This window comes from Phocoena sinus, chromosome 2 (genome assembly GCF_008692025.1).
Source record: "Phocoena sinus isolate mPhoSin1 chromosome 2, mPhoSin1.pri, whole genome shotgun sequence".
Lineage (NCBI taxonomy): Eukaryota > Metazoa > Chordata > Mammalia > Artiodactyla > Phocoenidae > Phocoena > Phocoena sinus.
In genome coordinates, this window is record NC_045764.1 from 79,209,608 (window position 1) to 79,236,899 (window position 27,292).

Consider the following 27,292-nt stretch of genomic DNA (forward strand, 5'->3'; position numbering starts at 1 on the left):
CATTTATTTTGAAGTTTAATTTTCATAAATGATTTTTTTGTTGTTGTTTCCCCAACCTCGTGCAACAAGATTAGACAAGAAACTATCAATATGATGACTTTCAAGTAGCTAAACTTAGCATATTTAAAGAAGGAAACAAGTCAATTTTCATGCTGGCATCAAAAAATAAAGCTAGTTATTCTGTTTGCTAGGTTATAGTTAGAAAGATGCCCATCATTATACTTTCAGAGTGATTTGACTTAACAGTATTTCAGAAGAAATCCCTTTGATTTGGGACATTTCTATAATGTTAATTTCCTAGTTTCCTTTTAGAGAGGCAGTTTTTAGGCTTATTTCTATAATATCCGATGTAGCATTTTAATAATCAAATTAGATTGCTTTTTAATCTAAAAAATTTTTTTAAAGAAAACGAGGGAGATAAATAACAGTAACCTGTATTGATTGGAAATACTGGCAATCTTTTAGAAACAATGTGCTACCAGCATTAACTACTTTATTATTCATTATAGATCAGAAACTCATATGTTGGTTCAAGGTCTAGAACCAAACACCAAATATGAATTTGCTGTTCGACTGCATGTGGATCAACTTTCCAGTCCCTGGAGCCCCGTTGTCTACCACTCTACACTTCCAGAAGGTAAAGAAAGCAGCTCCCCTGTGGGTTTTATCTATGTATTATACACACACACACACACACACACACACACACACACACACACACACACAGACGTCACTTTGAAGAAGATACTACCCTGATTGCCACCTACCAGTCTACGTGTATGTATTTATTTTGTTTCTTAACTTTTGAAGTTTCTTTTCCTTTATTACAGTAAAAATATTTTTCCTCTCAGTGTATTGCACAAGCAAGTGGGCTTAAATTTAGGGTCTCTTTAGGGGGTGCTACATTTTCTAAGAACAGGTGTGCTGTGCAAGGCTGCACCCAAGTAATTTAAAATGGAAGAAAGTGGGTAACATATTTAATGATGTTAGGAGCCCACATTAGAATCTAACGTGAGCGGTAGCTTGATTCTGTGCATAGTGCAGTATAGATGATACCGGATTGAGCACCAATTCTGTAGCTTATCAACGGGAGTTGCTAAAATATTCCATGTCTCTAAACCTGCATTTCCTTTTTTTAAAAATTAATTTTTATTGGAGTATAGTTGCTTTACAATGTTGTTAGTTTCTGCTGTACAGCAAAGTGAATCAGCTGTATGTATACGTATATCCCCTCTTTCTTGGATTTCCTTCCCATTTAGGTCACCACAGAGCATTGAGTAGAGTTCCCTGTGCTATACAGTAGGTTCTCATTAGTTGTCTACTTTATACATAGTATCAATAGTGTATGTATGTCAGTCCCCATCTCCTAATTCATCCAACTCCCCCCACCCCTGGTATCCATACATTTGTTCCCTACATCTGTGTCTCTATTTCTGCTTTGCAAGTAAGTTCATCTGTATCATTTTTTTAGATTCCATATATAAGCAATATTTGTTTTTCTCTTTCTGACTTACTTCACTCTGTATGACAGTCTCTGGGTCCATCCACATCTTTGCAAATGACACAATTTCATTCCTTTTAATAGCTGAGTAATATTCCATTGTGTGTATATACCACATCTTCTTTATCCATTCCTCTGTTGATGGACATTTAGGTTGCTTCCATGTCCTGGCTATTGTAAACAATGCTGCAGTGAACATTGTGGTGCATGTATCTGTTTGAGTTATGGTATTCTCCAGATATATGCCCAGGAGTGGGATTGCTGGGTCATATGGTAGTTCTATTTTTAGTTTTTTAAGGAACCTCCATACTGTTCTCCATAGTGGCTGTATCAATTTACATTCCCACCAACAGTGTAAGAGGGTTCCCTTTTCTCCACACCCTCTCCAGCATTTATTGTTTGCAGATTTTTTGAATATGGCCATTCTGACCAGTTTTGATTTGCACTTCTCTAATAATTAGCAATGTTGAGCATCTTTTCATGTGCCTCTTGGCCATCCATATGTCTTCTTTGGAGGAATGTGTATTTAGTTCTTCTGCCCATTTTTTGATTGGGTTGTGGGTTTTTTTGTTTTTGTTTTTTGATATTGAGCTGCATGAGCTGTTTGTATACTTTGGATATTAATCCCTTGTCAGTTACCTTGTTTGCAAATATCTTCTCCCATTCTGAGGGTTGTCTTTTCCTCTTGTTTATGGTTTCCTGTGCTGTTCAAAAGCTTTTAAGTTTAATTAGGTCCCATTTGTTTATTTTTGTTTTTATTTTCATTACTCTAGGAGTTGGGTCAAAAAAGATCTTGCTGCAATTTATGTCAAAGAGTGTCCTGCCTATGTTATCCTCTAAGAGTTTTATAGTGTATGGCCTTACACTTAGGTCTTTAATCCATTTTGAGTTTATTTTTGTGTTTAGGTGTTAGGGAGTGTTCTAATTTCTTTCTTTTATATGTAGCTGTCCAGTTTTCCCAGCTCCACTTCTTAAAGAGACTGTCTGTTCTCCATTGTATATTCTTGCCTCCTTTGTCATAGATTAGGTGAACATAGGTGTGTGGGTTTATCTCTGAGCTTTCTATCTTGTTCCATTGATTTATATTTCCATTTTTGTGCCAGTACCATACTGTCTTGATTACCATAGCTTTGTAGTATAGTCTGAAGCCAGGGAGCCTGATTCCTCCAGCTCCGTTTTTCTTTCTCAAGATCACTTTGGCTATTTGGGGTCTTTTGTGTTTCCATACAAATTGTAAAATTTTTTGTTGTAATTCTGTGAAATATGCCATTGGTAATTTGATAGGGGTTGCATTGAATCTGTAGATTGCTTTGGGTAGTACAGTCATTTTCACAATATTAATTCTTCCAATCCAAGAACATGGTATATCTCTCCATGCATTTCCTTCTCTCTAGAATGATGGTGAAGGTGTAGATTGCAGCTCTATTTTAATGATGCTGCGAGAAAACAAAGGATACTTATTTAAGTGAGCATTGGGCTGTTTTGCTATGGTTTTGGCAATATTCCATATGTGAGGTAGTGCCCAAAACCAGCGCTTCACACCTTTAGCTCATATTGAACATGGGCTCCACTAAAATCCCAGGACTTCACTACCTTTCGTAAATATAAGGTATTAGTCTAAGATAGATATAAGGTAAAGGTAGATAAGATATAAGGTAAGGTAGATATAAGGTAAAGTCTGTTCTATAAACTCACTGATTCACAACGGTTTGGTGAGTAACTGAGCGTTTCAGTCACAGAAGTATTTTTTGAGTGGCTTCCTAGATCAGATTAAATATACATTCTATGCATTTTAGTAAGAAATGTAGTTTAGCTTCAGTACGTAATAGAGTGAGTAATGCACAGGTGCTCTGGTGGAACTGTAAACCTTTCTAGTTGTCCATGTGGCAAAACAATGTAAAGAGCCCTAAAAATGCTGAGAACCTTTGACTTAGTAGTTCCTCATCTAGGAATTTACCACCTCCTTTATATATTTGTAATGTTTTAAACATTATAAAAATGAAATGAGTTTTCAGATAAAGAAGAGAAAAATCGTATTTTGATATTGTCACTAATGAGCTGTAAAAGCTGTGATTTTGAGATGTTTTTATAGTAGTTTCTAGTTTTTTAAACTCTTATCTGTGCCTGTCCAGGTATTTGAGTACTTAATGACCATTTTCTCCTAATAATACAATATTTTCTACATGTGTGCACAGCACCAGCAGGCCCACCAGTTGGAGTGAAAGTGACATTGATAGAGGATGACACTGCCCTGGTTTCTTGGAAACCTCCTGATGGCCCAGAGACGGTTGTGACGCGCTACACTATCTTGTATGCATCCAGGAAGGCCTGGATTGCAGGAGAGTGGCAGGTCCTACACCGAGAAGGTATATATGATCATAATTTACCCAAGGGCATGAAAAGTAAGGTTATTAATGATAAGGAAACAAAGGGAAAGAGGGATTTAGAGTTTGTTTTGAATTTATGTTTATGAAGTAACAAATGATTAAGAATTTTAATTTTGTTCAAAGGACATTGGGAAGCCATCAACATACTTTAAGCATGAGCCTGATTTCACGCTTCAGAAAAATCACTCTGAGTATTGTGAATAGAAGAGGTTTGGTAGAGGAGGAGTAGGGGTAAGAGTAATGCAAGGAGACTAGGAAGTAATTGTTGCAGTCCAGGAAAGAGAATGATAAGCCCGGGTTAGGGTGGCAAGGAGTGAGATGGAAAGAAGAGGGTGGTTGAAAGACAGTAAGGAGGTAAAATTAACAGGACTTGGTCACTAAGGGAGGCGGGGAGAGAGAAGGTAAGGAAGTGAGAATTGTTATAGATAATTACTAGATTTCCGGCGGTTGTGTGTCTTGCACTGGAGTAGCAAACACTGGAGGAAGACCTGGTTTAATGGAGAAGACCTTTGTGCAGCTACTAAAATGGTCCACATTCAAATAAATTGACCCATATGAATACTAGGGTCACTTAAGTACTGGGAAAAGCTGCTTAGGGCTTAGGAACACTGAATTTAAATTGTTTAATACCAATTTTATTTTGGCTGAGAAAAACTGTGTTCTAGAATTTAACATTCTTACTTCATGCTGTTATAATATGCCCTTTTTAAATTTTGGAATCTTTCATTTGGACAGGTCTCATATGCCAGTGTTTGGATGGGCCATCACATAAACAGTATAATTTCATGATTTTGATGCTTCTTTTAACTTCTTATTGAATTATAGTTGATTTTGATACTTTTAAAATTCAGACATACATGCTAAGAACTGTTTTCCAGGCAATTAAAAGCTTAAGAAGGATTTTGAGAAGGAAATTTGTTTTCCATCTATATATTCTAAACACTTTACAGTGCCAGGCACTTCCACATACATTTTAACTTTTAAGGGGAATATTTACCCAATTAAGAGAATACACTCTAAGGTCACTTATGTGGATGTAATCCATATAACACTTTTGTAGTTGTAAAATAAACAAATGGTAACAGAAGCTGGAGTTTTGATAGTTGCATATTCATATTTTTCATTAAGCGGGTGCCCCACTAAGTAATGATTTCCTAGTCACTGAACAGCCTGGAAAGTAATAATAAGTACCTCCCAGCAATACAATTTTGTGTTTTATCCATTATATACTGCTCCCTAACAAACCACTCTAAAACTCAGCCATTTTATTTTCTCACACTTTCTGAGTCAGCAGTTTGGAGTGGGATCAGCTGGGCAGTTCTTCTTTTGGTGTCTCCTGAGGTCACTCATGAGGCTCTGATCATCTCAGGGTTTCAGCAGGGTGTGGGTAGCATAAAAACAGTGGGAGAATTCGACAATCCAGGAGAGAGGAAAGAAGCCCCACATACAAAGCTTTGCAGACCTCTGCCTGATTCACATTTGCTAACATCCCACTGGCAAAACGAATCATGTAGGCAAGCCCAGACTTAGTGTGGGAAGAGACTGCCCACAGGTATGGAGAGATGGAAGCATAATTTATGCAGGGCTATTCATCTTACAGTCTGCCACAATATTCTTAAAATATATAATTCAGTTTTCATTAATTAATTCCAAAATGATTCATTGACACAACATTTGACCAAGTGACTAACCTGATTTAATGAGTGTTATATAAGTACTTATAAAAGAATTTTGGGGCTTCCCTGGTGGCGCAGTGGTTGGGAGTCCGCCTGCTAATGCGGGGGATACGGGTTCGGGCCCTGGTCCGGGAGGATCCCACGTGCCGCGGAGCAACTAAGCCCGCGAGCCTAGAACCCGTGCTCCGCAGTAGGAGGGGCCACCGCAATGAGAAGCCCACGCACCGCGACGAAGGGCGGCCCCCGCCTGCAGCAACTAGAGAAAGCCTGCGCGCAGCAACGAAGACACAACACAGCCAAATATTAAATAAATTTAAAAAAAAAAAAAAAAAAAAAAAAAAAAAAAAGAATTTTGATCTCATGAGCACATACTTCCTTTGGCTCTTCATTTGTACCTGCCTAAAAAGAAACAGTATTTAGTTTTGGTTCTTTTTAATGCATTCATTTGTCAGTTTCAGACAAGGCCCAGAAAACAACATTTTTGCCTCATTGATGGCCCAATAGCAAAATGAATTGTAATTAGAAGTTTTTACTTCTGTACAAGCCTTCCTAACTATATAATAAAGCATAGGGGGAAAAATTCTATTTTTGCCATTATGCTGCTTGTGTAAATTTAAGAAACATTATCAGTGAAAAGCTTTTGTCTCTTGTTAAATGTAGGGAACCTTTTCCATAGCTAATGCTAGTAATTCATAGAGAACAAAATAAACAATATAAGTAAAAAGCAATTGAGTTTACTTTTTTCAGAGAGAAAAATATAAAGAGTTTGAGGGGGCTCCCCTGGTGGTGCAGTGGTTAGGAGTCCCCCTGCCAGTGCAGGGGACGTGGGTTCGAGCCCTGGTCCGGGCGGATCCCACATGCCACAGAGCATCTAAGCCCGTGTGCCACAACTACTGAGCCTGAGCTCTAGAGCCCGTGAGCCACATCTACTGAGCCCCTGTGCTACAACTACTGAAGCCCATGTGCCTAGAGCCCATGCTCTGCAACAGGAGAAACCACTGCAGTGAGAAGCCCGTACACCACAATTAAGAGTAGCCCCCGCTCACTGCAACTAGAGAAAGCCCACACGCAGCAAAGAAGACCCAACACAGCCAAAAAATAAATAAATAAATTTTTAAAAAAATAGGGGAAAGAATAAAGTGATGGAGGTAGCGGGGTAAGTTCTTTTGAAAGAAATGACATCTGAGCAGAGCCATATGGATATCTGGGGGAAGTGCAAAGGCCCTGAGACAGAAGTGTGCTTGGCATTTTAGAGGAACAACAAGATGGCCAGGGTGGCTAGACAGAGTGAGGGGAAGTGGGAAATGAGGTGGGGAGGTTGCCAAGGGAAGATCTGGTAGGCCAGACTTCCTGGGCCACGGATTTTTTTCTAAGAGGGATGGAAGACATTGATCTGATTTACATTTTGAAAGGATTACTTTGGCAACCCCCTAACAGCCTACCTGAAAAATTGACTATAAGGAAGTAAGAGCAGAAATTGGGAAACCACTTAACTTTTTTAGTTTTTCTTCTTCTTAAAGTATATTTTATTTTATTATTTATTTTTGGCCACGCCATGGGGCATGTGGGATCTTAGTTCCCCGACCAAGGATCAGATCCATGCCCCTCACATTGAGAGCATGGAGTCTTAACCACTGGACCTCCAGGAAAGTCCCTGGGAAATCATTTAATTCGCAGGTGTCTGTGTGAGAGCTAATGGCAGTTTGGACAGGGATAATAACAAGGAAGGTAATAAGAAGCTATGAGAACATAATTTGAAGGAATAGTCTACTCGATTTGCCACAGATTGATGTGGGGTATAAGAAAAAAAAGAAACAAAATTGGTGGGGGAAATCAAAAGTTTGATTTTGAACATGTTACATTTGAGATGCCTCTTGGATGTCCAAGTAGAGAGGTTGAATAAGCAGTGGGAGGGTTAAGTTCATGGGAGAGGTATGGACCAGTGGTATAACTTAGAAGTCATCAGTATGTAGATGAAGTTAAGACTGGGGAATTGAAAAAATAAAATCACTTAGTATGGACAGAAGAGAGAAAGGTATGAGACTGCATACTGGGACTTTTCTCCAACCGTAAAATCTTACGCTTTGCTTTTTTAAAAATAAATTTATTTATTTAATTTTTGCCTGCGTTGGGTCTTCGTTGCTGCACGTGGGCTTTCTCTAGTTGTGATGAGCGGGGACTACTCTTAATTGTGGTGTACGGGCTTCTCACTGCGGTGGTTTCTCTTGTTGCAGACAATGGGCTCTAGGCACGCAGGCTTCAGTAGTTGTGGCACATGGGCTCAGTAGTTGTGGCCCACGGGCTCTAGAGCTCAGGCTCAGTAGTTGTGGCTCACTGGCTTAGTTGCTCCACAGCATGTGGGATCTTCCCGGACCAGGGCTTGAACCCGTGTCCCCTGCATTGACAGGCGGATTCTTAACCACTGTGCCACCAGGGAAGCCCCCAGAGTCTAATATATTCTGAGAGGTTTTTTGGTTTTGTTTTTAGCATGAAACAGTGTTTTATTGTATAGGTTAAAAGCATTTGTAAGATTTGATAAATCTTTACTGAGTAGTTTATAAGTCAAGGTGCTCCAGAGAAAGAGAACCAGTAGTATTTGCATGTGTGTGTGTGTATGTATGTACAGATAGGTAGGTAGGTACATAAGAGTCGGAGAGAGAGGGAGATTGAGATTGAAGGAACTGGGGCTGCTAAATCTGAATTTGCAGAGCTGGTCAGCAGGCTAGAAATTCTGACAGGAGTTGATGTTGAAGTCTTGAGTCTGGAGGCAGAATTCTTTCCTCTTCGGGGGTACTCAGTCTTTTTTCTTAAGGCTTTAAACTGATTCGATGAGGCCCACCCATATTATGGAGGGTAATTTGCTTTACTCAAAGTCTACTGGTTTAAACATTAATTTCATCTTAAAAAAGAAAACTTCACACCATATCTAGACTGGTGTTTGAGCTAGCACCTGGACACTATAGCCTGGCCACGCTGATATATAAAACTGACCAGCATAAGTACCCATTAGGCACTAAGCTTTGCTCTGGACAGTGGGGACACAGCAGTGAACTAAAGAGAGGAGGTCCCTGAGCCCCGTGAAGCTTGTGTTCTTGTAAAAGTCTGAATGTCATTTCCAGGGTGAGTTGGGGGTGGGAGGGGCAGGCAGAGGAGGAGCTGGGGAGGTTGGGGTCTGGGAAGCCAGGGAAGAGACACGTGATAGCATGAAGGTATGAGGTGATGATGTTAAGACTGGAGTGACAGCGGTGTGCCTGCAGTGGAAGGCGCTAATTGGAGGCAGAATGAATAGTAATTAGTACTTGGGGATGGACACCAACTCTTCATTTTGCAGAGAAGAAAACTCAGGTCTGGAGAGGTGATATGACAAGTTAAAGATACTGTGACATATGGTGACATTCTTTTCTTTTTCTATAAATGTATTTATTCATGACTGCGTTGGGTCTTCACTGCAGTGCGTGGGCTTCTCATTGCGGTGGCTTCTCTTGATGTGAAGCACGGGCTCTAGGCTCGTGGGCTTCAGTAGTTGTGGCACGCAGGCTCAGTAGTTGTGGCTCGCGGGCTGTCGAGCACAGGCTTAGTAGTTGTGGCACACGGGCTTAGTTGCTCCGTGCATGTGGGATCTTCCCGGACCAGGGCTCGAACCTGTGTCCCCTGCATTGGCAGGTGGATTGTTAACCACTGTGCCACCAAGGAAGCCCTGCTTTTATATTTTAAATGAACATTCCTTTGGTAACAAATGGCTCATATTTTAGTATTAGTTCAGTTGGTATTTACTGAGAATTATCTTGTGCAAAGCATTATGCTAGCCACCTTCAGCTGTTCACATGTGAAAAAAATTTCTGTCCTCCAGAAAGGGAAGAGAGGAGATCAGAGGTGAGGAGGAAGACTTACTTTCATTGAGTATATACACGTGTGTCAGACACTTGTCCATGGTAGTTCATTTAATCCATATAATAATTATATGAGGTGGGAATTATTGCCCCCACAAGGAAAGTAAAGTTCAGTGACATGCCCCAAGTTGCAAATTACTTAATTGGTAACATGCCAGGACTTGATCAACATTGATCCAACGCTGAGCCTGTTAACACTGTCCGGTTTGTGAAACTCCTAGTCTAGCTAAAAGTTCAGACGCGTGTAAAAGGCTGTAGGCTGAAACAATCACACCAACTGGAATTTAGACCATTTGCTGAGAGAATATAGGGACAGTCAAATCACTTTAATATTTGGGAACTGGTTTAACTGTGCTCATATGGGAACCTGAATGTTATAGTTTCCTTTTTTTGTCGGAAGGAAGACTTTCTGTGGGAGAAAGGGGAATGTGCATACACACATATACACACACAGCTCATCCATTTGTAATGTTTAAATTAAGCGAAAGAATTTTAATTTCACTAGTGATTGACTTTGCCAAACACTTTCTAAAATTAAATGTAAAGTATTCTATGATAAAATGGAGACTCAATTTATTTATATGTTGGTAAAGAAATTGAAATGCTCTTCCATCTAGCTAATGGTAACATGTCACAATACGTTGTTGCTTTTTAATTCACCTGCCTAAGAGCAAGTGGCAGTGGAAAGACTCTTCCTGATTCTAAACAGGGGTCAGTGTTTTTATTCAACAGTTGTGTATTCAAGTAGCTCACACTCTTTCTAGGCCAGGTTGAAACCGGAGCACATGAGAGCAAACCGTGTTCAGCTCCTCGCACTGCCACTGGGTTCAGCTCCCTCCCACCATGTGACCTGCAGTGGTAGCCTCTGAGTCATGGCCTCAGCTCTAAGATCACCCTGCATTTCGCTTGCATAATGAAATATATTGTAGCAAGTGCACTAGAGTAGCCAGCTCTGAGCTGGCGGTGACAGCTACCAGCTGTTGTAAGCTCTCTAAAACTATTTATTGTAAAGGTGCCCTGCATCAGGAAAAAATGAGAAGAAATTACCCCAGGGAAGCTAGGTTTCCCTGTGAATATCCACCCATAAATGCAGTGCAAGAACAACTTCCTAGCTGAATTTCTTTTATACCTGGTTTCTTAACATTAAGACTAATTCCTAGGGTGGGATTCCCTTTGTAAGAAAAATACTTCAGTGCCGTGGCAGGACAAGAGCAGAAAGATACCTCAAGGAATAGCAGTGCCCAAATAGGAATCCTTCTTGGCAGTCATGCCATCAGAGAAGATACCTTTCAATACCAAACATATATAAATTCAAATGATGATTCCTTTTGGAGAGAAGTAGATGCTAGCCAAGTTGCTGGTGATAATTTTGATAGTTAATCTGGAGTCTCAGCCTTCAACACCCTGAGGTTCCTACATAACTTTGGCATCTTCTTGCCTGTTTATATTCAGGAAATCTTAGATAATGATTACGAGGGTGAAAAATATATTCATACTTTCAAAAATAATTGTTTCTAATTTAAGAAATAAGAACAAAATCATTTATCACAATTACTGTAAGTGGTTTAAACATTTCTAAAAGAAAAAAAAAAGGATACTCATTGGAGTTTCCTGGCAGTCCAGTGGTTAGGACTCAGTGCTTTCACTGCAGTGGTCATGGGTTCAGTCCCTGGTCAGGGAAGTAAGATCCTGCAAGCGGTGAGGCTTGGCCAAAAAAAAAAAAGAGTCTCGCGTTGGATTTTTTTTTTTTTTTTTTTTTTTTTGCGGTACGCGGGCCTCTCACTGTTGTAGCCTCTCCCGTTGCGGAGCACAGGCTCCGGACACGCAGGCTCAGCGGCTATGGCTCACAGGCCCAGCCGCTCCGCGGCATGTGGGATCTTCGCAGACCCAGGCACGAACCTGTGTCCCCTGCATCGGCAGGCAGACTCTCAACCACTGTGCCACCAGGGAAGCCCTCACATTGGATTTTTAAAATCTACTTGTAATTGTTGAATCTGAGTTCATTGTGTTATTTTGTCTTTACCTGTGTTTGAAATATTCCATAATAAAATGTTTTAAATGCTATTTGTATCCATACCTATGTAAAGAGTAAAAAATTATATATACGTTTATATATATTTTTTGGTAAAAAAAGTGTGTGTTTATATATATATGTATATACATATATGTATCCAAACAAAAATACATGTTGATTTTACGAGCTACTCTTAAAACAAAATTACAGAGAAGGATTATATAGGGGCAGTGTGCTTGGCACAATGTTAAATGAAAACTCTAGGATATAAAAATGCATGTAGTAAATATGTACTCACACATGTACAGTACACAAATACACATACACAAATACACAAAAATGTTAACAATGGGAGATTGTCATTTTATTTATTTTACAGATGTTTTCTAATAAATGCGTTATTTTTATAATCAGAAAAATATTTTTGAAATGACCATGTTTGTGTGATTAAAAGAATAAATAAAAGATAGTTTACTTAATTTGTAATTGATATATTTATAGGGGCAATAACCATGGCTCTGCTAGAAAACCTTGTGGCAGGAAATATATACATTATCAAGATATCTGCATCCAATGAGGTAGGAGAAGGACCCTTTTCAAATTCTGTGGAGCTGGCCGTACTTCCAAAGGAAACTCCTGAATCAAATCAGAGGCCCAAGCGTTTAGATTCTGCTGATGTCAAAGGTTTGTATACTGCCATAATCATTGATTTTCCTTAAGAAACGAAAACACACATTTTTTTTCCAGCTCCCCTCTGCTTTATTTCTGCTCCTCCGTGACCATATCCCTAAACCCATACTCGGCTCCTTGAATTCTTGCTGGCGAGGTTCTGATGTTGTGGAGCTGCATGGCTCTCCCTGCACTCCTAGAAGGAGAAAACACTTCCCTCAGAACTAACCACGGTTTTCAGACCACTGTGTCCCAGTTACTTCTCCTCCCAGCTGTGCATCCACCAAGACAGATGAGCCACACCACCCCTGAGCTGATGGGAGCAGGCGTCTGGGGGTTTGTGGAAATAAATGGCAGTGATGGTTGTGGTGTTCAAGCTAAGAAGAGCATGGTTTTCATTAAGAGTTTTCCCCACTGAAACAACAAACAAAAACAAAAACCCCATCCTCTCCAGAGTGAAAGTTATTTCTCTCCAGAAAGCAATTGGAAAAAATACCTTTAAAGAGCCATTCTCACTCCACTCAGGGTATCTTCCTATTGTTCTGAAGGACGCCGGGGCCCCCTGTGACCCAGGACTAGACACCTCCTTTTTCCCCTCTCTGGGGGAGGGGGCCTGGATGGCGATGCAGGGTGTGGCAGGGGCAGCTTCAGATTGAGGAGATGCCAGCTGAATTCAGGGCGGGATTAAAGGCTCTTAGTTCCTCAGAGGATAGTCATTCAGTATTGTGTGCACTTTGGGGATGGACACTGGGAAGGAGAGAGAGAAACAAAGAGAAGGGCAGGGAAGTCAGATTTAAGCACAGGAAGGAGGTAACCACAGTAGCTGCCATATCATCAGGGGAAGCAGAGAGCAAGGCTCGTATTCGCTTCTCAGATACCTTGCTAGTCAAAGTGCCTAGAGACCAGCAGCGTAAATGGCACCTGGGAGCTTGTCAGACATGCAGAATTGTGCGTGGACTCTACCCCAGACATCGTGAATCAGCATCTATCTGCATTTTAACATATCCCCTAGTGACTCTTATGCACATTAAAGTTTGAGAAGCACTGCTGTGTAAATGAAAATGCATAAATGGAAAACTAGTCTTCAGTATACAGATCTGCTTTTAAGGTAATATGACATGAAAGCTACCCTTTGGCTTATCAGTGAACATCTGTGCCTTGTGCCTTTTAGCGTTATAAATTATGAACTGATGTTCATGTTTGATATAATAATACCTAGAACTCATATTTAGAATCTTCAATATGAGAAGATAAGCCAATTTTAAGGTCACTGATAAAAGAGTAATATGTCTTTTTTGCTTAGACACAGATACTGTCAAAAGTTTTCCTATGAGAGGAAGACAGATTATTGAAAAGCTAATATCTGAGAATTACGATAAATGGAATCATTTACTTTTCTGACTGACTCTGAGTACATGTGTTTCCCCTTCCAGTTTATTCAGGCTATTACCATCTGGACCAAAAATCAATGACCGGCATTGCTGTAGGTGTTGGCATAGCCTTGACCTGCATCCTCATCTGTGTTCTCATCTTGATATACCGAAGTAAAGCCAGGTGTGTTTCCATTGCTAGAGATGTTGATGTGGTTAAAAAACATTTAAATTACAGTAACCACAGAAACAAGTTGAAATCAAGTGCCTTTTAGAGTAACTGGGATTTTCCACTTTAAAATGAATGTATTATTACTTGGGTTCTTACAGCTATAGAGATGTGCTCACTTTGGAAGATTATTCTCTCACCATTTGAAAAAAATTACTGTACCAACAAAATACTCTTCAATGAGGACCTAGTTTTCCCATTTCCTTGGTATTTTGAGAAACACAAAGTATATCCTTTGGATTTTTAAAAAAAATAACCCACTTAATATGATGTATCTGCTGATTGAGGGATTCCTTACTTCCTGGAATATTTTCATATTTAAGTAGCCTGAAATGTCTGAGTCACTTGAGAGCTCTACGCTCACCACCACAGGTCATATGTTTGGGATTCTCCAGACATGGATTAAAACAAATGTAATAACTAGGGATTCGTTCTCTATAAACTGTTGTCAGGCAATTTTATCAGTGCTTTTGACTTCAGCTAAATTCTCAGCATTCAGTGACCCTCTCTGTTTCTAACCTTTTATATTTTGGCTTTTGCTTTCATTTATTAAGGTTCTTTATTTAAAAAAATCAAAGTCAAATACACATCATTTTTAGGTAATCTCCATCACTAGACTCTCTCCATTATCATAGGTTTTTCAGAGTTTATTCTGTATGTTTTTGGTACTTGGGCATAGAAACACACTCAGAAAACATGTTAAGGAATTTTAAAGTCTTTTTTTTTAGAATTTTGAAGTTTTTTGTATATGGAACTGGCTTAATTTTACTGTCCAAGTTTCTCACTTCAAGAATTTTTTAATGAAATCTTTATGTACATTGTTTTAGTGATGCCTAAATCTTGCATAAGTGCTACTGTAAATTTGTCATCATTAATTGTTATGTTAGTGTGACAATCTGCAGACCTGAAGGAGAGCATGTAAATTTTTCAAACTACAGTTTCTGCATATATTATAAATAAGCGACAATAATAGTACTTTATAAATATTAAAGTTTTTACTAAGTGTAAAGAGTAATTTTATATAAACAGACATTGGGACAAAAAAAAACAAGCCTTCTCACATCATAAACGTTTGCAGCAGTGAGTTGGAGTTATAATCTAATAGTTTCTAAAGATATTTGAGAAACAAGCATTAAGGAACTCCATTGTTTGCAAAGTTGTGAACTTCCCAGATTTCACCAAATTTGGTACATTTACTTTTCTCTTCTTGTGGAATTAGAAAATTTCCTTTTCTTGCAATATTTCAGGAAATCAACTGCCTCCAAGACAGCACAGAATGGAACTCAACAATTATCTCATACCAGTGCCTCCCTAGCCAATGGAAATGAAGTAGGAAAGAACCTGGAAGGAGCTCTAGAAAATGAAGAGTCCTTAATGCCAATGATCATGCCGAACAGCTTCATCGATGCCAAGGTACTCTGAGCTGAGTGACTGTTGTGCTACATAATCCTTCCTACCATTCATCTTATCTTTATGCGTAAAATCTTTTTACCAAAAAATTGTATGTTGAGTGTATTGTGTCCATACTTCACATAACGAAATGTGAAACCGTTTCACCCAGATCCTTCCTTGCATACAATATTTGGGGAGAAGATACGGATAGATAAAAGAATAAAAGATGAAGATAAATAAAATATGAGAAAGTAGCATAAATTCAATTAGTTTGGATTATGTGGAGCTGAGATGTCTTAAATAAGGACATCAAGGTCATCAGTCCATATTTACTACAATTTGGATTGTTGTGTGTATACTGGATGGAAAATTTTTTATTAATCCATTCTCAACTTAGTGTATTTGATTTTAGAACTAAATGGAGCATCAGAACATTCCAGGTGTGAATGAAAATTTTTTAAATACAGAGTATATAAATAGATGTCTCAAGATCCTACCCTGTACGGCCTTAGGAAGTTGGATATAGTAAAGAGATGTCATTGGAGGATAATACTTCATGTCCTTTCCACTATGTGTAATAATAGTACAGCGATAAGCATTATGAACACCAACTGAAAATTATTTTTAGTCACATTGCAGCATTAGATATCGTGCATTATTATAATAGCCCTCATAACAAATGTGCTGTAAATTAAGTATCTGCAAACTATAGCCCAGCCCAGGCCAGACTGCAGTCTGTTTTTGTATGGTCATCTCTGAGCTAAGTATGTTTTTCACATTTTTAAAGGGTAGTTTGGGGGGAACAAAAAAGGAGGAAGAGGAGAAAATGCAGCAGAGGGCATGTGTGGTCTGCAAAGCCTAAGACATTTACTATCTGCCCCTTTACAGGAAAAGTTTGCCAAATCCTGCTATAAATTCTTCTTCCCCAACCTTTCCCTAAAATTCAGAATACCAAAAATATTTAAAAATTTCAGGCAATTTTGATGTTAAATTTTATATAATTATATTTAGCAGATGCAATTTACGTGTATCTAGCACAGTGCTATATACTATATATATTATGGGTAAATAATAGTAAATTGATTTTTGCTACTCCTGTTGTCTTTTTGTTTGCAACTTAATTTAGCTTTTATTTTCTGATACAAATGTAAGCCATTTAATTTATTTCAAATTAATCTAGAACATTAGGACCTAAAACTTTTAAATAAGCACAGAAAGTACCAAAATACACTGTCATTCTGTTATTACTAACTTGGAACTAGACATGAGAAAGGATTGAAGAGAAGTGAAGTGGGGAGGAAGGCATGGGAAGAGAGAGGGAGAATCTAAAATGAAAGGACACAGAGCAGAGTGGGGGCCTGAATTGAAGCAGAGAAGCCAGTTTGGAGGCCAGGTCTCTGAATTCCCTTGGGTTAGCCTAAGAGCTGATCCCCCGTCTATTGCCATTTTGTTGAGCATATGTGGGCCCATTTTTCTCTTCCTAAATCCTTTTAAAATTTTTCAACCATGTGGAAAGGTTGAAAAAATTTAATAAGTGCACAAATAATTGTCAGTATCTTTTCATACTTTTGTATCTCTCTCTCTATATTTTTGTTTCCTCTGTCATTTGAAAATAAGTTTTGGAATCCTTACACTTCACCCCAAATACTTCAGCATATATATCTCTCTTAGGAATAAACCTATTATATCTTTTTGATCACGAACAAGTACCCTGTATTTGTTGTGTGCTGCTAGTGTAAAAGAAGAAATAATTCTGTGATCATTTTTTTCTTTTAACATTTAAAAATTTTGTGTAGTACTTGTAATAAACTGAAATCTATAATATGTGCATTTTCCCCTTTTATATCTCCAGGGAGGAACTGACCTGATAATTAATAGCTATGGTCCTATAATTAAAAACAACACTAAGAAAAAATGGCTTTTTTTCCAAGATTCTAAGAAGATAAAAGCTGAGCAGGTAACTCACCCATTAAATGGAAAAAATCTTTTGCTACCCCTGGTATATGAGATGGTAATTTTAAAAAGAGGAAAATGTAAGTGAGTTTTTTTTTAACTTCTTTGTTCTTTCTAGCCATGACTGTATTAATTTGGGGCATGACTCTATGGAAAGCCATGGGGATTGATGACCGAAGTGACAATTGGAATAGTAATCAGAGCTGTGGTTTTCAGTGGGAGTTGAGGGGCAGTGGAGAAAGGGATGGGGCAGGAGCCTTCCTCACAATCACTGAAGAAGCCTTTTGACATTTCCCTTGCCCCAGTAATTCTGATGTGTTCCCACTCCTCGGAGAACCATTGACCTAGACGGTTCCTTCATGATGATCTTTTACCCATGTACTCGATCAGTTTGCTAGCTCAGCACACACACAATATGCAAAACCAGATTTGTTATTTTTTAAGAGCACTCTGTTATCACTGATGGTGTTTTATGTATTTTTACCCAGCCTCAAAGAAGATTTACTCAAGCGGTCTGCTTTTACCAGCCAGGCACTACCGTATTAATCAGTGACGAGGACTCCCCCAGCTCCGCAGGTCGTACAGCCAGCTTCCCAAGACCCCTTGGTGTTGCAACTGATACTGAGCATTCAGCGAATAGTGAAGGCAGCCACGAAACTGGGGATTCTGGAAGGTTCTCCCATGAGTCCAATGATGAAATACACCTGTCCTCAGTTATAAGTACCACACCCCTGACCCCCAGTTCCTTCCCTGGCACTGATTCGAGTGGGGATCCCTCGATGAGAAAGTGTGAAGAACATGCAGTGCCATCAGATGCTGAGCAGATTTCCTCTTCAGTTCCTCAGCCATCATCTGCCATGCTCTGCTTTGATAGAAAGGAGTTTCCAATCTAGATAGCCACGTCCAGGTATTCTCACCTTTAAGTCTTTTCGAAGGACAGTGAACAGGGAGCCAAAGCCTTTTGTGAAAATCATGATATCTTATTGGGTATTTCACCTTTTTTGAATGTGTTTTTTTTTTTATCTTTAAGCTCACGTATTTTGAATGTTTCAGTGTCAGCAATGTGAAAAGACAGTCAAGATATTTGACTGGATTATGAAATATATCACTGGAGCAAAGGGAAGACTTTTGAAAGCCCCTTTGCTGACTATCTACCTCAGTTTGCCACATGGCAAACTCAGAAGACAACTTTGTTACCTCATTTGTTGTGATAGTTTCTCAGCTACATAACCGATGATACTTCCTAGTAGCGTTTTGTTTTCATTGCTGTATGTGTAATGTGTGTGATCAAAGGAGTCATATAGGTAGATGAGTAAGAATGTTTATCTGAAGCTCTGATTTAAGAAACAACAGCAACAAACTATGACCTCTGTATGGTTTGGATAATTTAACACCTCCAACTGTGAGGACTGAAACTGCAGAGAAAAGTGGGACTGTTGACTTTACTGAATGACCAAAACAAAAAAAGCCTATCTCTTTTGAGAATAGAACTGTTCAGTAGCATACAGGGGCTCCTATTGCTTCTAGAGCCTTTATGTTGTGGGCATTAGAGTCTTGAGTGCTTTATCTGCTGTATCCCAAACCTCAGCCTGCCTAGAAGCCGTGCCTTTTCTACCTGCTCCTTTGCCTGACAGTTGGCCAAAGGCTGCACTGTCTAGTTTGCAAAGCATCCTCAACCTTTCCAGAATTAGTTGCAAAACTCCTTGCAGGAAATAGACTTCCAAAGAGAACAGGTTAGGGTTGGTGTTTTGTGTTGTTTTTTTTATCCCAGCTTGGTTTAAAGGGGTAAAGAGGTTTCATTAAATATTAATAATGAAGATAAATGCAGCAGTAGACAGTAAAATGAACTTGAGGTTATCATGGTAACAGTGCCTTCCATTATATATTATGAAGTTCTTTGCCTTATACCTTTTTAATATTCATGAAGTTGTTCAGGATAAGAGTACAGAAAGTTGCCTTAAGAGTTTCTTGGATTTTATCAGTAACTCTTTTGATGTATAGTATTTTATCAAAGCATTTTGGTTTGTTTTTATGCAGGTTTTGTTTAGGGATAAGTATTCAGATCTCTACCAACTTGGTTGTATTTTCTTGAATTCTTAAGAGAATTTGGTACTCTGTTTAATCTTCCTTCAGTGTCAATGCTGTGAATGAGGAATGCTAACTCCAGGAGTGAGTTAATCCTCTTGCTGGTTTGAAATCAGTAAACTGTTTACTTACCCACATAGAATAGGCCTTCTTTCAGTAATGAGACAGTTACCTGTTAGGTGCCCAGCAGTGAGAGACAATAAAGAATTAAATACATGGTGTAGAGAAGGGACCCCCTTTTCCTTTTAAAAGTATTTCTTCAAATTATCTGGAAATGACTTTTGAGCCGCTTTTTAAAAGGAATCTTAATGGGTATCCCCCTTGAAACCTTTTATTTGTGGAAGTGGGGGGTCATGTTAAATGGTGTTCTAAAGTCAAAAATATGTTACTGGACGACAGTCCCACCTCTGTCATCTTCTATCCCAGTGTCTGATGACACAACATTTTTTGGTTGTTTTTTAATCTGTAGTTTTGTGCCAAATTGGATGTGTTCAGAAGTAGACCAACATTAATTGCTAGCATGCGCTTCTGAACTAAATTCACAGTCCCCCATTTAGTTATCTAAGTATGGGCTTGATGGCAAAACAAAAAAGCAGAGCTTTAGGTGAACAATCTGAGGCCAGGAAAAATGCTGCTCCTGCCTTTATAGCTCCTGTTTATACTACCTCCTTTTAAACTTATTCTAGTGTTATTTTTTTTTTTCCTGTACTCAGGGAACGTTTTGTTACTTTCGAGCTGCCTCATGGAAGCATGGGCAAATTGACAGGGTATGGCGTTTTGGGGTTCATAAGTAGAATTATGTGAGGCCAACTTTTATCAATATCTAAAACCAAGGACTACAGTGAGTTCATTTTATGTTTTTAAACTTTCGTTACAAGGTGAACAGAATCTAAAGTTGAAACATCATCCATCATGTCTAGGACTCTATTAATTTGAATCATTTTAAAAGCCTAAAATGATGATCTGAAGTCCTTTAGGAAAGTATTTTGTTTGTTCTGTTTTTGATGAATAGGCCCATAGTTATTGTAGATCTTTAGGCTATAACTGTTTGCTAATTATTTACCAGTACATTTTTCACTCTTTCACCTTTTCATTTTGTTCTTATATAAGATTTTTTCATAATAATCCTATTACCAAAGAATTTTCAGTAGAAAGTGAAAATTTGACTATGATTTCCCCCCAAATTTAATTAACTAGAAACATCTATAGGTATGACGCTTATACAAGTAGTTACTAACCCAGAATAATAGGGTTTATCTTGATTGTTGTAGTTAATTAGACTAGTAATTTTAACTACCTTATTGTTACCAGAGCATTTAAAATAATTTCTTTACCAGCAGATAGTTCCAAAGAATTTCAAGTGTAATTTTTTTTTCTTCAGCAAGTAAATCTTCAGCTCTACAGTATTAAAGTATTTTGAAATTGTTGAAACTACTTGTTGTAGAGAAAAAAAAGTCTTTTCACCAAAGATAAATATTTTGGTCTCATTGAATAAGGTATTTAGTGAACACCAAAGACTTCTTTTTACTTGGCCAAAGCTAGCTTCTTTGAAGTCTTAAGTATGAAATTGTAACTAAAATGTGAAGGTTGTCTTTCATCTCTCATAGTGGTATTACTTCATGGTATTTTCACTCTGAAGGGGCTAATATGCAAATAGTAACTATTTTCTTTTCCAAAGACTTATTTGCTGTAAGTACTAATACATGCATGTCATTTTTATGCCAAATATTACAAGATACTGCTCATCAGTATTTTCATACCAAAGATCATGCAAATATATAGATTAGCCTGTAAGTAAGTAAAGATGAGCAGATTTGAAATAAATTTATTTAGAGGCTGATAGGGGATCTAGCTTTAGTAGCAAAAGATATCAAAGGGCTAAGTTTACATAATTAAAAGCAATACAATTATATTGGTATTTATCAGTGTTTTAATTCACGTACTTTTTATCAATGAATTTTTCAAAAACCAAAGATATTTAAGGTTATGTCCACATATAGGCAGATTTAGTTGTACATTAAACCATTGTTTCTTGTTTTTATGTCAACCAAACTTGTCTCTCCAGAACCCTGTCTGTATACAAATAGCATACATAGGGACTTCCCATTAAATCTGCTGATTCAGCCACAGGATGTTTTTGCCAAATGATGTGATACTTTCCTAAGCACCTTGAGTGTGAGATGTCAACAGAAATATCAGCAGGCTTTTCCACTGCAGAGCTTTATGGCAACCCCTGAATCAGTCTGTGCTGTCTTCCTCCTGCTTAAAGCATTATGTGGTTAACTCTGAAGGCTTGAGGCAGTCCCTTAATAATAGGGATGTTCTCATCTCTGGGGAGCAATGGGATATAACAGGGAGAAGAATCATATCACTGTTTTAAGTGGCTGTTCTTTGCTCTTTAAAGTTGTCCATAAATTGAAATATTTTAATTGCATCAAGGGAACAAAAATCTTTTTCATGAAATCTGGAGTTTTATATTTTGATTAGCCTAAAAGTAAGGACACAACTTTATCCACTAAGTGGCTTTAAAAAAATCAGTTTTGGCACCCCAGGGAAATTAGATCCTCAGTGAAATGCTTTTTATTTGCTTTTGCTTCAAACAAGCGCAGTGCCAATGCTGGGAACAATGACAGTGATTTGCATTGGTGTGTCTTGGCTTCATTAAGGACATATGCCAGAAACTTGCTCATGTTGACAACTCAGGGTCATTGTTCAAGTCGATGAAGGCACCTTTGGAAACAATTGAGTGTCACAAAAAAAAGATGATTTGAAAGGTTTTTTTTTTAAACGCTAGAATATCCAGATGTGGTTCCATCTCAGCAGTGGCTGTAGTGATTCACACATACTCTTCTATTTCATTGAATATAAATGTTTAATACTGAATGTAAAAAAAGAAAAAAAGTGCCAATACATCGAAAGAGGCATGATTTAAGACTAAACATGTATGTTGTAGACTTTGTTCCTGACAATTTGGCACATGGGTCTCTGGTAAAATTGCTTTGGTTTAATAGTCATAATTTCTGTGGGCTGTGAGCACAGAGAACAGGGTTCTGGAGATCACCATACACAACCAGTTGTCTAATTGTGAATTTAATTGATGTTTAGAAGAACACATACCTAGAATTCTGTGTGAAGTTGATTTATGCTCAGGACATAAGATCACAGGCTAATGCAATGTGTATGTTTGCAGGCTTTAATCTCCTCAGGCGGTTTCCCTTGGTAAGCCTTTGAAGGTGTTTAAGATTAACATGACAGCCTTGCATTTTTACCAGGCAGATACTGTATTATTTTCTTATTGCTGCTGAAATGAGTTACCACGAAGTTGGCCTTGAAGCAACACAAGTTTATTATCTTACAGTTCTGTAGGTCAGAAGTCTGACACAGGTCTCAATGGGATAAAATCAAGGTTTGTTTCCTTGTCTTTTCTGGATTTCAGAAACTGTAGACCCCACCCCCTATTCTCTCTGACCCCACTTCCATTATCATATCTCTTTTTCTGACCCCAACGGGGAAACATTCTCCAGTGTTAAGGACTCACGTGGTTAGTTGGGGCCCATCTGGATGATCCAGGGTACTCTCCCCATCTGAAAATTCTTAACTTAATCACCTCTGCAAAGTCCCTTTTGCCCTGTATGGTAACATATTCAGAGTCCAGGGATTTGGGCGTGGACTTCTGTAGGTGGCCGTTCTCTTACGTACAACAGACATATTATTTCTGTAGAATTCTGATCTCCATAAAATGTCTATAGCATTACAGAGATTGGAAGTGTGAAGCCATGTGCCCTTTAGTGATCTTCAAAATGTCAAGTATGAAAACCTTGGCTTATCGCCTATTGAATGTTTACATTAAACTTTCTCTCTAAATCACTTGCAAAAACAGTTCGGCTTTAAACTTTTTGCATATGTGCTTTGTAAGTTAACATCTCAGCTCTATGTGTTTAACAGAAAGTTTCCTAATATTTGGCTCTAACTTTATGGAATTTCATCAGGTATTTTTGAAAACTGTTCATATTATAGTTGAGCTTTCTCCTTTTCTCTTAAGTGATTACGTCGGTGGGGTAGGGTTGGGGGAAAGACCTCAAACGTAGGAACTCAGATTAGATGAGCAGGACCATGCTCAAGTTCATTCTTCATTTTCTTTTAAAAGCATTTTGCAACATTTACCCTTTCTGACTTTTAAATTGGGTTTATTTCTTCAGCTTCACCAGCCACTGTTTGGTTTTCAGTTTGATAGCCTCTTGATTTTCCATCAGCCTTAGCAAGAACCTCCATTTATACTTAGCAGCATGTAAAACTCCTAGGAAATTTTGTCTTTGTTTTCTTTGATTTCAATTGTCCCTTTTCCTAGAAAGCTTTAGATCCCACAGCTCTAGTTTGTTCTGATTCCTGGATCATGTCAAGTCAAGCCTTCTTTCAGATTTGAAGGATAATTTATAATTATACCCTAAGTTTCAGCATTTCTTCAATGAATGAAACAAAGCTATCTCCATCATGGGGTGGAGACCGTGATGATATTCTGAGTAAGGTTAAGAGTGCTGGTCATTTTTCAGCCACTTCTGACTCTACTCCTTAGGAAGGGATAAGGCCATTTACTGAGCGTATGCGATGTGCCAAGCACATCTTCATCCCTGCACACTGCTACATTCTGCAAGGCAAGTATTATTCCCATTTTGGAGATCAGGAAACAGGTTTAAAATGTCTAACTTGCCAAAGATCACAGCTAGTAAGTGGCTTAGCCAAGATACAAACCCAAGTTGGTCCAACTTCAGGGTTTATAGGATTTCTACTATGATACCATCATCTCAGCTAAGACATGATATTTAATTACCTGGGCTCATAGTGCCTTCCACTGTGTCAACACAACCTGTCCGCACAGTCATAGCCAATCAACAGAGAGAAGTCTGTCTGAGTTACGTTCATTTATTCAAGGAGGAATTTAGGAGGCTGGGCTATAACTCACTCTTTGTCATCTCGTAAACTCCCTGCTTTCCTCGTTTTAAACTTTCTATTTCTCTTAGCCGAAACTGTGTCTGAAAGCTGATGCTTGTGCCTAGAGTTGCAGGAAACAAGGTAGGCATGGTTTCTGTAGTCCTTATCTGTTCAAGCATTTCCTTATTAGACTAGGTGTTCAGAATTTAATTTTATCTTTCGTAATTTTTCTGTAGTCCCCATATCTAAATAGAAATTTATTAACTAGAAAAAGCCAGGTGTGTAAGCAGTCATCTTTTCTTGCTAGATCTGAAGAGCATATTTGTTATTTGAATTCAACCTAATTAATTTAGGAGAGAGCAAAGTTGAGGAGAACCATATAGTAGGACAAGTATAAGGTTAGTCTTTGGCACACCTAAATTCTAGTTTTTGACCATTTTGAGAATTGTTTGGTAGGAAAGTTCTTAACCTGTTTTTGTTCCTTAACATGAAGTAAGGATACTTTGTTGTGCAGAATGAAGCAGTAGTACTTTGAAAACTTAAAAGTGTAGATAATTATAATCCAAAAGTCATTTCTATAAGGCTGTGAAACATATCTTAACAGATTTTTTTGTTTTACAGGGCAGCCTTTCCAATTACAATTTTGCCTGTGCTAAAATGAGAAATGTTTGCATTTCCTGTATACGCACCAAAAAAAACGAAGAAAGTGGTGGACAAAAGATGTAGACTGGGATTTAAACACTCATCTTTAATGTAGGTAAATCTGTAAGATGAATAGGGGAATTTACAGTGCTTTCGAGAGTACTAAACATGAAATTATCTTACCCTAATTTAAATCTTTCATTTTTTGATATCTTGGCTTTTAAAGATCTCTCTCTTAAGGAGAGAGTCAAATATCCCCAGAGGGGTAGATGGGTAAGACAGAAGTGCATTTTTAGGATTCTTCTCTAACAGATCTACTTTTTCAAGATTATGGAGCATTTCTAAATTTCTTTAAACTATTTGGAATAAATTTTATGGTAACACCTACTGGCACCTAATTCTAGTTTACTCAAGTCAACCTTTAAGGCTTATTGACAGGAAATATACGATTATCATCTTTTTTTAGAGAAAGGAAATACTTTACCTAACTTTCTCTTGAACCAGCCAATATCACTCTTAGTATAATCCATGAGATTCTGAACACCTTTCTTGATTTACTCAGGTTTATATCTTGTAAGTAGTTCATGGTATGTAGACACAGTCCTAACTTACAAATTTCATCTTTAAAAATGTATGTTACAGAAGTTTCTTTTTCTACAGAACTGTCTTTTAAAATAACAAAAATACTTAAAAATTTTACCTAAAACATTTTTCTCCCTATTACCACATTCTTTATTCTGCTCGCCAATGAAAATGATTACCGATGATTAGCAACATGAGCCTGTTACAGAAATTTGCAAAGCCTGAATACACACACATTGCCTTAGCCTATCAGTAGACTGGAGGACATATATTAAGTAAGTTTGTCTGTCTGTTGCTGTTGTTAGACAAAATTTTATGTCTGTGTATGTGCGATTTTTTTTTCTATTTTCTTTGAAGATGTGAATTAAATGAAAGTGTGGGAGCCAGTTATATTGTTTCATATTATGGGTGTTCTGGATCCTTTCACTCTGTATACAATTTTCTTGTAAGGGCAGCATTTGCAGACTAGCTAATGGACTCTAGAGCTGAGCTATTTTAATTTTATACTTGACTCAGGGGATCAGCTCTGTGAACTCCATTGCATGAAGAAAGCAAATGTTTACCTTGATTTTGAATGTACCTTTTTAATGTCTTCTTAAAACATATTTTGCTTAATAATGTGGGTTTGTTTTCCTTTTCTAGCATCATAGTAAGTATTACCTAGTACTTTCCCCCTTCCCAGGATAGTTTATATACTATCCTACAGGTCATGCCAAAAATGAATAAAAGTTTAAATGCCAAAATGTTTATAAAACTGCTGTCTAAATACTGATTGATTGCACAGTTTAAATAAAAGTTTTCCTTAGTTAAAAAAAGAAATAAAAATGTTTTCTTTTACTCTTCACTTTTGGGTGATAGAAAATGAAAACTTTGAGTTTATAGAATGATGGCTTTCATATCCTGGGATGGGATGATCATAGAGTCTACTCCAAGCAGTAGGAATAGAGCCTATTCAACGCATCTAAGAATTGTTTTCATCTGGCATTTACTGAATAGCAACAAGGAAATAACAGTTTTCCCATTCCAGTAGATGATTGCTCACCTCAGGAACTAAATAACCTAAAAGCTATGGGTCATCCAGATAGACACATTTCTAATTCAGGTTAAAATTTTGGATTTTTAATATTATAAAAAATGGTTAAGAAATATTGAAAACACTTCCACTTAAAAAATCTAGAAATAACAGGTAAAATATGCTTTTTAAGATAGCTGAATTCTTATTTTTTAAAAACTCCCAATTTGGGAGAGGAACTGAAAAACAGAACAGGAACTTCTTGAAAAGATATTGTGCTGACTGTGGAGGACATGAAAGAAAGAATTGAAACATTAGAGAACAATAAACTATATATTTTTAAAAAAGAACAAGTACATTAAAAAAAAAAGAAATGAATGGAATTCCCAGAAATTAAAAAAAAGTCACTGAATTTTTGAAAATCTGTTAAATAGCATATCAAAATCCACTGAAAGAATATTCTAAAACTGGAAGATAGATGTGAGGAAATTATCCAGGATGCAGCACAATAGATAAACAGAAAATATAAAAGAGATAAACAGAAGATTCAACATACATCTGACAGTCATTCTAAAATGAAGGGGAATGAAGGCTAAACTATTTTCAAAAATAATATGACTAATTTATGAAATCCTCAGATTCAGGAAGTATAAACCTCAGTCTAAAAATATAAAAATAAATCCAGAGCTTCCCTGGTGGTGCAGAGGTTGAGAGTCCGCCTGCCGATGCAGCGGACGCGGGTTCATGCCCCGGTCTCGGACGATCCCACATGCCGCGGAGCGGCTGAGCCCATGAGCCATGGCCGCTGAGCCTGTGCGTCCAAAGCCTGTGCTCCGCAACGGGAGAGACCACAACGGTGAGAGGCCCGCGTACCACAAAAAAAAAAAAAAAAAAAAAAAGAAATCCAAACCAAGATGTCTTAGTGAACTTCAGAACATCAAGGCCAAAGATAAGAACTTAA

General features: G+C 37.9%; 1 protein-coding gene across 1 annotated transcript in view; it reads left to right on the plus strand.

The window, feature by feature from the left end:
• The window catches only part of PRTG (protogenin), a 138,450-nt gene extending 111,360 nt beyond the window's left edge, over positions 1-27,090 (plus strand). Inside the window, exons 14-20 of the mRNA XM_032623834.1 lie at positions 510-637; positions 3,697-3,867; positions 11,970-12,152; positions 13,571-13,691; positions 14,984-15,149; positions 16,981-17,085; positions 17,570-27,090. Coding sequence (XP_032479725.1) covers positions 510-637; positions 3,697-3,867; positions 11,970-12,152; positions 13,571-13,691; positions 14,984-15,149; positions 16,981-17,085; positions 17,570-17,974 — 1,279 coding nt within the window. The 3' untranslated portion in view covers positions 17,975-27,090. The remainder of the gene's footprint in view (positions 1-509; positions 638-3,696; positions 3,868-11,969; positions 12,153-13,570; positions 13,692-14,983; positions 15,150-16,980; positions 17,086-17,569) is intronic.
• Positions 27,091-27,292: the final 202 nt, after the last annotated feature.